Here is a 15,542-nt window from a genome sequence, read left to right on the forward strand (position 1 = left end):
TTTTAAAGGAAGCTTATTTAACAAGTTTTTGAGTGTTGTTTGACATGGTAAACAAAACAGACGTCGTAGTAGTCTGTAAGTGGCAGGTGACCTTTTGTATAGCCTTAAAGCGAGAATTTTTTGATGCAAATTCCATCGGCGTCCTCTTGTTTTTCTCTTGCAATTTAACAATTCCCCTTGTAATAAAACAGCAAAAGAACTAGTCAGGTCAGTTGACAACTCTTGTACTGCATCATCATCAATGAGAGCCTCCAAAATCTTTTGTGTTTTCAGCTTTTTAATTCGTTTTTGTAGGCTGCAAATTTTGCGTAAGTTTCTTCGGCACTTGTTCATGAGTCGCTTTTCTCGAGTAGTTTTTTCAATGGATTTAACCTAAAACAAAAAATAGAGGAATCTAAATTAAGTATGAACATAAATTATTATTCACAATTTTAGAAACAGTAGAACTGCCATTTTTTCACTTTTTCATTAGTCTATTTTCAGCATGTAAGTAGTTATTGAAATAAATTAAAATAATTAAAAAAATGAAAAACACGACTGCTTAATACCAAGTAAAAAGTACAAAACAAGTTGTATACAAAGCGAAATGTCACTCGTTTACTCCCTGACTAAACAGAAATAAAATTCTCATTGCTGTCGGGGGACCATTTTGTGAAACACTATTTGATCTGAGAGTTGACTGCATTGATAATTTTATTTACCTGTTTAGTCAGTGATTAAATGAGTGACATTTCGCTTTGTATACAACTTGTTTTTCTACTTTTTAGTTAGTATTAGGCAGGCAGTCGTAATTTTTATTAAATTATTTAATTTTAATTTATAAATTTTAATGACAAGTTTTATTATTTTTGGAATGTGCTCATCAAGGCCTTCAATTTGATACTCGTATTGTAATAATAAAAGATTTTTTTTTTACATTTGTGATTGGTGACATGCTGCCAACAAAAAGATTTCTTTAAAAAAATATAGCCAGTGTCACTCGGGATGATGTAAGGATTCCAACGATACCACATACATACAAATCTGTCCAGGCATTTAACAGTTACGGTGGAATAAATAAACTCACATACATATTAACAAACAAACATACATACACACATATATGAACCCTGAAAACATAACACTCCTTTTTTGAGACAGTCGTGTAAAAACAGCTGTGACGACGGACGGATGCAAAAGTGATCTTATAAGGATTTTTGTATGGAACATTAAACTAAAACTATGAATAAAAAACATTTTACTTACACCAGATGAGTTTGGTGTCTGTATACTATCAATAGTTGAACTTGTTGCTTTTGAAGTTCCAGGCTGTTCCAAATGTGAATACTGAAACAATACAAAATCATGGGAATTAGTGGAAGAAAAAATGTAAGACAGACAAAATGTAATAACAAGTGCTGCCTAAAAAGAACAAAAATGTTTCTTCCTTAATAGAAGAAAGTAAAAAAAATATTTTCTTAGACTTTGTCTTAAGCTGCGATGGATATTAATAGCAACATTAAATACAAGATATCTCAAGGATATCCACCAGGAGAATAAGTGAATTATGAATTATGCTAATAATATATTTAATCATTTAGATTATTAATTATTAATAAAACTTACATCAGATGAGTTGATTGAATCAGATGCTCTTGAAGTTCCAGTCCATCCCTGACTGACTCCAGTTGCAGCAAAGGAAATATCAACTTGAGAGTTGTGTGTTGATGTGGTAGGTTCAGACGGAATGGAATATCTATGCAGCTTTTTCCTTTGTAAATGATCAAGAACAAATGCACTTTCGGGAAAATGCTTAGAACAAAGCATTTTATGGCTTACATAAAGGCTTCTCTGAAATTCTACAGAATTCCAGTTCTCCTCTGGGTAACAAAACTTTGCCCATGCTACCAACCTGAAAAAAAGATTTCAGGGTGAATTTTTTTATCAACAATCGAATGATACTACGGATTGAAATTCATACTCTACTTTGGATTCAATTATACATACCGCTGTTCGTTGGAAGGTCCTGGTTTCGGAAAACGATGTAAGACTACTTCTGAATCTTGTGCTGTGGATGCATTGCATTTTGCACATTTTCGGTTATTGTCCTTCATAATTTTTCACAGGAAAAACAGCAACAAAAACAAATTAACACACGCAGCGATTAACTGTTTTGAACCGTTTGATTTGAAAATTTTACACTTTGACAGTTGACGTCTGATTGAAAATGTTGATGTTGCCATTTTACAATCGATTTTTTAAATTTGTTTTTTGATACTGGAAGCCCTATATCAAACCCACCCACTGAGCCAAGCAATCCGAATACAGTTGACTCCCCCTGTTTAAGATGCGCCTCGCGACGTTGCGATGCGAAATCATTGGCCTCTTTGAGTATCGTCGCGTCGCGTCGCGTCTCGGTGTGAATTGACCCTAAAACATATTTCGACAGTTATTGTCGCACCCCTTTCGACGGTTTGCGGAGGTTAACGCCCCTACTTGCTTTCGTCCTTTTTTGGCAATTATTTTGGACTTGGTTTTAGCTACAATAGAAATTCCTGTTTCATCACAATTATAGATCCTGTCTGGTGTGAGTTTATGTTCGTCATAAATGTTACCCAAAAAATTTAAAAATTATTAACTATTGAATCCAGCAGCACGAGCGGCTGAAGTGCGTTGTCTTATAGATAATTCTGAGTGTCTTTTCAAAAATCCTTGGGCCCAGTCCTTCCCCGCTTCTTTATTATCATCATTAAAAGGATGAGACTTACCATTTTTTACGGCTAGCATATAGGCAAGGCTCCTAAAGTCTTTTAAAGTTAATCCGAATAGTCTTCTCTCCATGTCCATTATATAATTACACAACTCCCGCTCTTCTTCGACCGTAAAAACTTGCTTTTTAGGGCCTAACTGGACCTTAAGTGGGATTTCGGTGGGAGTACTTTCTTTTGATGTTTATTTATTTATATGATTTTCCAACAAAGGATACAGTCTATACTATTTAACATAGATTACAATTAAATACAATATGGTCTACTGCACCTTCAATAACAGGAAAATACAACATTACATTAAATTAAATTAAATTCAATATGTCAATTTACTGAAAATAAAATGATGTTTCACGGACTACCTTAACTTTCCTTTCCAGGGTAGTTTGAGGAACAGCAAACGTGTTTGATGCCAATTTATACCCCATTTTTCCTTGGATAACAGCATCCACTGCCTTTCGCATCGACTCCTCCTCCCAATTTCCTCTATTTGTTTTTCTTTTGTAGTTCTTCACCATTCTACAACAGTAAAAATGCATTAATGAAGTTCTAAATTCATGACACTCAAGTGATTACATTTTAAAAACAGTGCAATTTTAAAAGCTATCTTGTCCTTCGTGCCAATTAGAATACAAAAAAAAATTTAAAATAACTGTTAGCAGTAGAAAGACAAAAATATACTTACATGGTAGTCAAATCATTAGCTCTCTGTAATAAATTAACTTCAAAACAGAATAAACCTCCTTCACGTCAGAACACGCTTAGAAAATTACGATAAAATGACAACGCAACCATTAAAAAAATGTTTTTCTCGAATAATAAAACAGCGCAGGATTTCTGTTACTTGACATCGCCGACTAGTAGCTGTAATGGCGGCGTCGCGTCATGCGTTAGAACGATCGTGATTGGTCAGTTAGATCGCCTGATACAGCGGGTACCCGCGGTCTTGCCCGCTACCCCGTCTTGCCCCCCCTTACCCTAATAATATAATGATAATGTTGTCACAAAATAAGTATCAACAGTCTCTAAAGCAAAATAAAGGTACATAAAAATCGAAACACTGTTAAAAAAAATGTATGCGTGTACTAGAGTACACACGTAAGAAATGAAACTTCTTTATGACCTTAAAAATGTCACGAGTATGGCGTAACGCAAAAATGTCACGCGTACGGCGTAACGCAAAAATGTCACGCGTACGGCGTAACGCAAAAATGTTACACTAAATTTTTGTCCATCCCCGATAAAGAAGTTTCACTTCAAAAATACTATCGAAATCGTAATATAATTGTAGAAAAAAAAACTTACAAAGAATTGTAAAACTGAGCATAGAACTTAGGAATTAGGTTTTTGTTTAACAGTTCCAACAAATCTGCTCATCAAAGCTTTCTTTCTGTCCGATATGCCTGGTTTACAATCATAAGCTTTCTTAACGTTTACGTCAATCCTTTTCTTTTTTCTGATAATTTGTGCTTTTTTTTAAATTCTTCTTCTCCGTAAGAGTTCTTGTAAAATAATACGCGTGGCTTGTTCCTTTCAACCTTCAAAATTTTTGAAGTGAAACTTCTTTATCGTGGTTGGAAAAAAATTGAGTGTAACATTTTTCTTTACGCGTGACATTTTTCCGTTACGCGCCATCTTTTTCTTATCCCTACCACGCGTGATTCGACGTATTTCTGTAATGGTGGCCATATACGCTACGAGAAATTGTTACGATCAGACTGTACATTTCGAACGGTGCAGTTTATCGTAGCTGGCATACAAGCTATACACGCTACGAGAAATCGTTGCGATCAGACGGTACAAAGCGGCGCCGAGGCACACGTGTCAGTGATGGCTTCGACGGACGACGGTTTAGCAATTATTGGATTAATATTCGCCTTGAAGGAAAAAAAAGTGAAGCGGAAAAATCGTAGCATCTGGTGTAAAGAATGGCTAATGAAAAGAAGAGTTCATTCTCATGTGAATTTGTTGGCGGAATTAAAGCTTTTTCCAAAAGACTGGCATAATTTTCTAAGAATGGATCATGATACGTACTTACATCTACTGAATTTGGTAGCACCAATTATCGAGAAGCAAGACACTATTATGAGAAATGCTATTCCACCCCACGACGTAGCTACTTTGAGGGTTTTATCAACAGGAATAAATTATGAAGATTTGAAATTCTCTAGCATCATTTCATCTCAAGCCTTGGGTTGCATAATACCGGAAACCTGCGAAGCAATATATAAGGTTCTCCGCAAAGACTATTTTAAGGTAAGAAATAAAAAACTACTAATTACTTAGTATGTAATGTTTATTAATTTGTACTTATAATGATGGTTAATGGTATTTTGCATTTGTTGGGACTGATCTTGTTGAGAAGTTTGCATTATTGGGGTTTGGAGAAATGACTGCAGGGAGCCTGGATGTGTTTGGTAATCATAATTTGAATTCTGATAAGGTACTGAGCTAGGATTGTTTCCAACAGGGCTGGGAGTATTTGCAGCGGGGCTGGGAACGTTGTAACCATAATTATTAAAACGCACACTGGTTGAATCCATCACTTGGTGTGAAATAGTCAAATTTTCCATCTCTGCCAGAAATAATGTTTCGTTAATTATTTTTTCGGCCAAAATACGTTGATGTTTTGTAAGGTCTCTCAGCTTAGCTGCGACGTTTGCTCCATAAATATCAAATCGATCATTAGTAATTGCAGGCCTTTTGAAATGGTTTTTAACAGTCTGTAAAACTTCAGTGGTAAGTTTTTCATTTTCATACTTTTTTGGCCGACTCCTATTAAACTGACTTTGACTGTGACTCTGTGACTGTGAAGTTGTTTGTGTGGCTGGAGGTGACTGTGGAGTTGACTGCGTGGCTGGAGGAGATTGTGGAGTTGACTGGGCGGCTGGAGATGCTTCACTTTCAATTTCCTGAAACAATTAATATTTTAATTAATTTACAGTTCCCACGCTCGGAAGAAGAATGGAAGGATGTGGCCGAAGTGTTCGAAAAGAGATGGAACTTTCCGCACTGTCTAGGCGCGATGGATGGAAAGCATATAGCAATTTTTCTTCCTGATGGATGTGGCTCAGAGTATTTCAACTATAAAACCATCATAGCATGGTGTTATTGGCAATCGTTGATGGAAATTATCGATTTATTTTATGTGATTTTGGAACAAATGGAAGAATTTCAGATGGTGGCGTACTCACAAACACTAAGTTTATTGAAAAACTTGATAATAATCAGTTGTGTATTCCAACCGACACAGTTGTCGCAAATAGCACTAGAAAGTTGCCTTATGTATTTGTGGCTGACGATGCGTTTCCACTTAGAACAGATTTAATTAAGCCATTTAGACAAGCAGACTTGACCACAAATAAAACCAGAAAATTACCGCGTATCACGAGCAAGGCGCATTGTCGAAAATGCTTTTGGGATCTTGGCATCTCGATTTAGATTTTTTCACACAAAAATTAGTATTGATCCGAAAAGAATAGAGTCTGTCGTGATGGCCAGTTGTGCTTTACATAATTATTTAATGAAGACTTCAGGAAGTTCTTACTGTCAACAAGAATGCTTCGACGTAGAAAATGTTGATGCAGGGTCATCCAAAAACAGCAACATAGAGTAATACCATAGTTTTGGTTTATACACTTCTTGGGTTCCTGCTCCTGATTTTTTTGAATCAGCGATCTTCTTACGCTCTTTTTTATAAGTAGAGCGAATGTTGTTTATCTTTTTTACAAAGCTCTCAGCTCTAGGGTCTACTGTTTTCAATTTTTCAACCAGCTACTAATATGCTGAACGTTTTAAGTCACGATTGTGGTACTCTTTGCCTTTAATATTCCAGAGACAAGGTTCACTGCGATATCTTATCTTAATACTATTATAAAGGCGAAAGTTTGTATGGATGTGTGGATGTGTGGATGTATGGATGTATGGATGTATGGATGTTTGTTACTCTTTCACGTAAAAACTACTGAACCGATTACAATGAAATTTAGCACACATATAGAGGGTAACTTGGATTAACACATAGGATAGGTTTTATCCCGGAAATCCCACGGGAACGGGAACTATGCGGGTTTTCCTTTGAAAATGCGGGCGAAGCCGCGGGCGGAAATCTAGTAACTCAATAAATTCTTCAAGCCATTCTCGATTAGTTTGAGACGCCATGTCGCGTGCGCACGTCTACCCGAATGTCGATCGACGACAAAACTGAACACGAAAACGGAACGAGCGCATACACGTTTCGATCAGTCGGCACAGTTCGTCCGATTCCGATAAATCAATTGAAATTTTTGTATTGTTCCGTTCGACTGTACAGTCTCAAAAAATCGTGCGAAACTGAACAGTTTTATAACATACATGTAGCGATTTATCGGTACCGTTCGATCTGTACAGTCTGATCGTAACGATTTCTCGTAGCGTATATGGCCACCATAAAGTTGCATATAGTAAATTATTTTTTGAAAAATAAGGTATTTATACATGAAACTTTACGCAGTGTACCCATATTATCCTTTGCAGTATCCTACTCTTTTCGTTCTCGGAAGTCGGAATGGTAGGATATTACGATTTAAAAGTGCGAAGGGAGTGTCAACTTGCACTGATACTGATACGTATACTACGGGGCAAAGACCAGAACCCGCAAGTTTTACGAAGCATTAGTTTCTGTGTACCGGACGCATATGACGTATGGAAACGTCGAAGCCCGCCACTTTTACTTGTTCCCCAGGCCAGAACTAATTTACTGTCTTAGAGCCCCTTTGACAAAGGCCATCCATGTTGTCAATGAGGTGCACAATAAGTCTAATATTTTCTCAAATAATTTGAGTGAATTGACAAAGATTATTTTAAATTTTATTGCTTACTCCTAGTCCTAAAATCTAACATATACAGTGTTAGATTTTACAACTTATTTAAATTGTCGAGAAATGAGTGGCTTTATTTAAATTGATGTATTTTTATTGTTTTATTATTTTAATATTGGTTTTGCAAATGAATTTTATTTTCTGACTATTAATGGAATATTATGTTTTCAATTGGACATTATCTAAAACTGTATTAAGTTTATTTAAATCAATGTAGTGATACTGTTATACTATACTAATATTGCGTTTTTGAATTAAATTTAGTTTTTAACTTTTAATTTAAAATTGACTAGAGTATCAAACATAATTGTAGCGGTTGCAATCTTAATTAATGTAATATTTTTTTGTATTAATGAATAAATTGCATTGTAAATTTGACCTCCCTATCGCATTGGGTAAACTGTAATGGTAGGAATGGTTTTATATAAATAAATAAATAAATAAATAAATAATAAATTCTACTTTGTTTTTAAATCGCAAATTGTAAAATTCAATACATTTAGCTTATATTTATAATAGAAGACTGATACATCGCCTTTGGGGCATTGAAATACCGTATTTATATATATTGAAGTACCGTGTGTTATTTCGCCTAACTACAAGTTGTAGTTCAACTGATTGAACATTTAAAATTATTATGGTATCTAACTAGGTACTGTTGAATATCATGAATATATGTAGATATATTCTTTGAATATACATTATACAGGGTGTAATCGTTAAGTGTGCACAGGCGATTTTTCCGTAAGTATTACAGATAACAAAAAACTTTAAACTGATATCCCCGGAAAATGCCTGAGAAATGTCCGGAAAATGTCTGGGAAATGCGTGGAAAATCCCCGGAAAATACCAGGGAAATGCTCGGAAAATCCCCGGAAAATATCCGGAAAATGCGTGAAAATGTCCGGAAAAAGCGTGGAAAATGCCACTTTAAATTTGCGAAGTAATTAAAGCAGAAAACCAAAAAAGAAAAAGAAAGCTAAAATCTTTCATATTAAAATATGTATATGGGATATTCATATTTCATACTTAATGTATGGGATAATAGATAAAAGATAATTTCTTTGATATTTCTCGATTTATTTTTAAAAATTTATTACGGTCATTTTACTGATTAGGTTAAGTACTTTCGATATCAGTTTAAAGTTTTTTGTTATCTGTAATACTTACGGAAAAATCGCCTGTGCATACTTAACGATTACACCCTGTATATTTGTTATATCCTCTTAAAACCTAGACTTAAAAGAAATGAGTAAGAAAGTATTTCATGCTAATTTCTAGTTCTTTTAGGTTAAAATAAAACACAGGATTTGTTTTTTTAATATTATTATTATTAGAAAATTAAAAAAAAATGGGTACATATATGTGCACTGCGGGATTAAAGGACCACAGTTTTTGGTAGTATGATAACTTTCAAAGCAGTTATTTTTCAATATGCATAAAAACGTTTGACACTTTACGCACATGGTGCGGCACCGTGAAGAAAGAATTACATTATTTAAATATTAATAAGTAACAAGTAATTATGGTGAATAAATACTAATTTCTCTTCATTAAGAGGTTTAAGAGAAAGGCTTCATTGCCAGAACTCCGTTCTAGTTTAAATTCAGATGATATCCAATGAGCTGTAAAACTCAGAAAGCTAGCATTATTGTGTAAGCAAGTCCATATGTCAGATGTCACTGAAATAGCGTAGGTACTCGAAATGTTACGTTTGATTTTCTCGTAAATTCTGTCCGTGTTTAGAAACCGAAAAAAACATGGTGGAATACCATTGATGCAAGATTTTGAATTTCAGCATTCGAGTGGAAAATACAAAAACTTCACTCGCATGTCGCCTACTGATTTTGAGTATTTGATGAACATGATTGGCCCAATGATTCAAAAAAGTGATACCAAATTTAAAGAAAGACTTAGTATCACTCTAAGATTCCTCGCAAGTGGGGATTCTTTTACAAGTTTGCAATTTGGTACAGGATGCTTGAATTTTGTCGCTGCAGACGCTGGGTTCCTGGACTCTTGCGTCATAATCACTTGGCTCTCATCTAGTTGACTCTCGGAAGTCTCAGGTACTTCGTTCACATGTGCTTGGTTCCCGATTCCTTCCTCCGCTTCAGACCCTTTGTCGAATACTTGTTACTTTTCATCGTCCTCAGTTAAATCTTCCTGCAATAATATTATGTATATTAATTAATGTAATATTCCGATGTTTATTACACTTACCGAATACGCCTCATGACTGGAAACAAATCAGCGCAGAATTTCTGAATATGTGAAACCTTCCAAACGTAGTTGGTTCAATGGATGGGTAGCATTGATATGCTTCCTATCCATTGAACCAACCGTTGCAGGCTCCTTTTAATTCTGGATCGGAGTTTTTTTAACTACAAAGACTTTTTCATTATTGTTATGTTCGCTTTAGTGAATAGTGTATAGGTATATACTCTGTAAACAACCCTTAATACAAATAAAATGAAAAATCAGACACTATTCACTTCTTTTCTCTAAATATGAATTTAAAACCTTTAACGCCTCTCTCATAAAATCTAACCACTGAGCTTGCAACTGAAGCTCTACATCACGCTGACGAATCCTCTCTCGTTCTAATTCTTGCGCAATTCGGTCACGCTCCTTTTCATACTCCGTTAACAATCCTTAATACAAATAAAATGAAAAATCAGACACTATTCACTTCTTTTCTCTAAATATGCATTTAAAACCTTTAACGCCTCTCTCATAAAATCTAACCACTGAGCTTGCAACTGAAGCTCTACATCACGCTGACGAATCCTCTCTCGTTCTAATTCTTGTGCAATTCGGTCACGCTCCTTTCATGCTCCCTAGCATTCGTCTCACACTCCTTAAATACTTTTATAACTAAATCTTCAGGCTTCTTTTTTTTCGGCGGTTGCCACTGGGTTTGCACTGGACCTGGTGGTGGTGTAAGTGCTGGTGGCGGAGTAGGAGGAGGAAGAGGTGGAGCGACTGTGGGTTGACTGCTTGTTCCTGGAGTATTCCATTCATCTGGAAAAGTTGAGATTCAACAATCAACGTAACTACTATTCTGCTAGCTTTAGTTATCAGGACCTTTTTTTTGACTTTAAGTATTTGAAGATCTTATTTTTAAATGTTTTGTTGTTACTAGTAATTATGACAAACAAAAGAGTTATAAGGTATATAAAAGTCCAACCTTCAGGAATTGGTGTATATTCATAAGCAGCATCATCCACAGTCAATTCGTCTACAGTTTCTGTAGCAGGTACTTGTACACCTGACAAGCTAACATCCTCTCCACCAACAACCTATAAAAAATAAAAAAGTATTAGTGCTTACTTCAAATTTGTGAGTAAAGGCCACCTTTACTGTTTAGTATACCTATTGTATTTTTTTATAAAACAAAATACTACTTTAGAGTATTCATTAATGCTCATAGAAACACCAAAGTTAAGACATTGTAAAGATAATTGCAATGCATTATGTGGCACTCAAACCCCAGCCAGTCGTCCACACAAGAATTTCAAGTGTCACAAATCACAATACTAACAAAAAACTTAAGTGGTGACCCTTTTTTACAAGGTTAGGTAGGTAAGTTGCAGACAAGTTAAACTTTTGTTCATATTCTGTCCCAATATGGAATTTAATATTCAGATAATTCGAAAATCATTAATTATTATCAGTTTATTATATTTCCCTGAGATTACAACGATTGCTATGAAAAAAAAAAGATATACTACATTACAAAGCAAAAATATCACACCTGTACAAATCCAGCTTCTTGTATAGGCATCCCAGTAGCAGCCTGCACTCCAATTAAATTTAAAACTCTGTTTTCAAGGTCTGTTAATGTCAGCTGAATCGCTGGCCCACCACCTGTACCCTGAGCAGACCTATTTATTTTCGCCCACTTTTTTTTACATTGTTCTTAAAATCACTCCAAACCTAACAAACATGAACAAGAGCAGGATGTCAGCACCAATATAATTATGCATGCATGTATTTCAAATTGTGTGAAGTATGTGTATTTCCTTAAATGTGCGTAATTAGGATATAATAGGCTTACCTTCCGCCACTTTTCCTCTGTTCGAGAATCCCCAGTGCCATCACTATTGAGCATATCAATTAACTCCTTCCATTTTTGCTGCACATAATGTCTACCACGAGGACCCCCACTGGGTTTGGATAAGTCTCCATGCCTTAAATAAATATAACGTGAGTTAAAGGACCGTGTGCTCTAATATTTATAGTAATTATATGTGTTACCTTTCTTTTTCAATTTTGTTTTTACAAATTTCACATGACTAGCGTAATACTTTAACTTGAGTATACAAATAAACTTTAGCTCTTTTAAACTTTACAAAAATATATTCCAAAAATCCCATTGAAACACTATTAAAATCAACACAAATATGCTTATGACAATAAAATCATAAATGTAATACACTTACTTTTCCATAAATTCTACCATAATGGTGTACTGCGGGTGGCTGGTTCTCATTGTAGAACAATAAAATAGTTCCAAACTTTTAACAATTTAAATCACAACACAAGACACAAGTTCACTTCAAAACAAAGTTGGCCTTGAATGAGCTTCGAGCGTCCGTCGTTCGTTTAGGAATACAGTCAAATCAAACAATGTTTTAGTAATCAGTTAAATTATTATGCCATTTATCTAACTGAATATTATTTTTTTCTGCAGTTTCTTCGTATTGCATCATAAATTGAACAGTATTAAATTTTTAAATGCCCTAAAATCACAAAAATTTTAATTAACTAAATACTTATCCAGTCTTTCATGTCTCTCCTGTCAATAACAGAAAAGTTTACAACGCATCAAAAACTGATTTTCCGTACAGAAATGCTCAAAAAAGCAATGGAAATTAGTAATATGCACAATCCATATGAAATAACCAATAGACCAAATTCTTCAGATTCTTATTTTTCTCAACAGTCTGAATCGATTTTACGCAGTCAAAAACCGATCAACGTACATGAATATGAAACTTTCCCTGAAATGTCAAATACCGTTTCACAAGAACGTGTGATGTACGAAATACGTCCCACTACTTCTTATACATTAAACTCCGGATCCCAAATTATTTCTCAAGGGATACCAAACCATCCATGGCATTACTAGGAAAGCCAACGAGGTCAAGTAAAATGTGTTCTTCAACTAAATAAATAACAACTTTATTCTTTTTTGCAAAAAATAATAAAAAGACTAATGCCGGGTCCAGACTGGTGAAACGTAACATGCAATGTAACATTCTGCCTTTCATTGCATGTTCGCTGCTGGTGTGGACGCATAGCGCGCTCATAACGCGCATTCACTACGAACATCCCGCGTTCGTCTGTTTCCGCCATTCTGCCGCGAACACGGCCCTTCGATACACGTTTTTTTCGTGCGCGTCAAACCGGTAGATCACACGAAGCATGGAGTCCGAAGACCACGTTCTTGCTATGACGATTATCAGTACTTCATTATAAATAATACATCAACTCATGAAAACACGCCGAAGACCCTTTCTTTTGCTCATTCCACGCAGTCTCGTCCTCCATGTTCGTTGCGTTCGCAAAAGACCGTCCATATTGGCTGCTCCGCGCACACTACGCGCCCCTTTGTGTTCGTCGAAAAACCGACAAATTTCGGATCGCTCCGCGCAAAGAGGATATAATCACTACGTTTTAAGAGGTGGGACTCCCTTTGAAAATAATAAACTATGAAACAGTTACCATGCGCTTAGTACCAACCTACGGTACCAACTTTCAAACATTTTGACACTTTGCTTCCATTGGTGGCAACCAAGAAGCTTATATCTAATACACTGGAGATTTCAGTATGAACATTAACTTGTAACAAGAAAATATGACCTTCAATGACGCCTGTATGTTTTTTTATCCCTTTCACACCTAACTAACTACCTAGGTGTGAAAGGGATAAAAAACATACAGGCGTCATTCAACGTCATATATTCTTGTTACAAGTTAATGTTCATACTGAAATCTCCAGTGTATTAGATATAAGCTTCTTGGTGGCAACATGACAATTTTTTTTAATAAATTATTCATAACCATGGATACAAGTCTTTCAGTCGCAAGCAATATGACCGTTTGAAAATAGTGTTGTCCGTGTTGCGACATCTGATTTTTAACGATATCGTAAAAAATTTAGTAACATTCAGTGATAGTGACAGTTTATTAAATTGGAAAATAAACAAAACAATTTAGGTATTACATATTTATTACAGGTTACTAAGAAAAGTCGTTAAAAAAAAAGAAAAGTCGTTTTTTTTCTCAAAAAAAGTTTCTCTGTCCCTAATCCCTTAGCTTAAATCTTTGAAACTACGCAACGGATTTTGATGCGGTTTTTTTTAATTGAACAATATCTCACTTTGCCATCCCTTGCTGCTCTGCCCTTTTCATCGAATCAGCCAATGATTCTTCAGGGACTGCAAGCGATCTATTTACAATTTTACAATGATTTCTAATCAATAAAAGACTCAGGCGCTGTGTTAATCATCGACGATGCTGGTCTTATGGTTATTACAATATATCCAGTTAAAATCGATATTAGCAATCATAACGGTCTTTGAATAAACACACAAGTCGTGTCTATGTAGGCATGGTAATAAATATTCTTCAAACACCTTGCGAGCAACATCCACAGTCTCACATAGTTTAATTGTTGGATAGGTGAGCGATTGTTTTTCCTACTACTACTATCCGATAGTATCCGATAGTAGTAGATAGGACATGCCTGCTGTTGATGTAACCTGTCCACATTTTTTTCGTTTTTAAACTTGTTTCTACCGATATAAACTTTTTTTCTATCTCAGTGTACATTATGTTTAATAATATTGTTTCTTTGTAGGTGCAAACAATGGGTTAAAGTGGTCGGGATAGAAGATTTGGCTTATCTGCCTATAGAGAAACTTCATTCCCTAAAACATGTGTGTGGAGTGCATTTCAAACCCAGAGATTTTAAGAAAAAGAAAACCCTCTCATGACAGCAGGACGGTGGCCATGGAAGTCGGAATCCGCTAATGAACGACTCACCTGCCGAAGCGACCAGCCCTGAAAATGGATGGCGCTGAAGCGTTCTGCCTATGCCTATGCCGACTTTTCTTGAAGCAATTTAAAAAATGCTTTTGCACGCAGACTATGTACCCTTTTTTCAATAATCAGATTTTTTTCGTTTCTTCGTCTTTTTCTCTTTTTATTTTCCCCTCCAACTCTAAGCACTTCGAACACACGTCTGTTCTAGGTGTGCCAAATCCTAGATTGAAATCTTCATTAAATATTGTGCGAAAGTAAGACTTTTTCACTACTGAATCAGGATATTCTGTTTTAAACATTTTATATATTTTGCTTATGCTTAAATCACTATGCAAATATTTACGCTGCCGAGAGTCGGCACGGCAATGATGTGCCTCTATACATTTAAAATTCATAATAAAGTTACGTACAATGTTTCTTAGCTCCTGATACTTTTTAATTTTGTGGTTTCCACCTCGGTTTTCTCTTGGAAACTGGCCTGTATAATAAAAAGCTTTTATAACAAATTCCACTCTGTATTTTGTAATTTGGAGTGTTCTTAAAAAAAACTTTTGACAAACGGGAACAAACTCCTTGCGACTGTTCAAAATCCTGTATTTAATGATATAATCCCTCCTCAATCGCAAATTTTTGGTGGGACGTCTTCTTGTTATTTTTTTTGCTTTGCAGCATTTCAATAGAAATGCATCTTGGGAATTTTTTTTAGTTGATGCATAAAAGCATTTGTGAAATTTTTGCAGTTCTATCATAGTAAGGCTGTTACATTTTAGTGTTGGGTTTTTATGTGTGCAAATAGTTCGTTGAGGTAAACCAGGTACTGAGTACCTGTAAAAAATATAAGTTCATTTTTATTATGAAATTGAAATTATTATTAAACTAGCTG

General features: G+C 35.2%; 1 protein-coding gene and 1 pseudogene across 2 annotated transcripts; one reads left to right on the forward strand and one right to left on the reverse strand.

The window, feature by feature from the left end:
- The first annotated feature begins 1,874 nt into the window (after positions 1-1,874).
- Positions 1,875-6,572, forward strand: LOC149479763 (uncharacterized; annotated as a pseudogene). Its single transcript, XR_016317140.1, has 2 exons — positions 1,875-5,003; positions 5,692-6,572. The product of XR_016317140.1 is annotated as an uncharacterized LOC149479763 (transcript).
- A 3,566-nt stretch (positions 6,573-10,138) lies between these two features.
- On the reverse strand, positions 10,139-12,767 carry LOC149479764 (uncharacterized). The gene is made up of 4 exons (XM_089707043.1): positions 12,052-12,767; positions 11,667-11,799; positions 10,797-10,908; positions 10,139-10,630 (listed from the first exon to the last, which is right to left on the reverse strand). The coding sequence occupies exons 1-4, from the start codon at positions 12,099-12,101 to the stop codon at positions 10,407-10,409; spliced, it is 519 nt and encodes a 172-aa protein (XP_089563169.1). The 5' UTR covers positions 12,102-12,767; the 3' UTR covers positions 10,139-10,406.
- Between the last annotated feature and the right edge of the window lie 2,775 nt (positions 12,768-15,542).

Source organism: Colias philodice, chromosome 19 (genome assembly GCF_061535455.1).
Source record: "Colias philodice isolate Cphi_HAF_F1 chromosome 19, ilColPhil1 Martin Lab GWU primary, whole genome shotgun sequence".
Classification (NCBI taxonomy): Eukaryota; Metazoa; Arthropoda; class Insecta; order Lepidoptera; family Pieridae; genus Colias; species Colias philodice.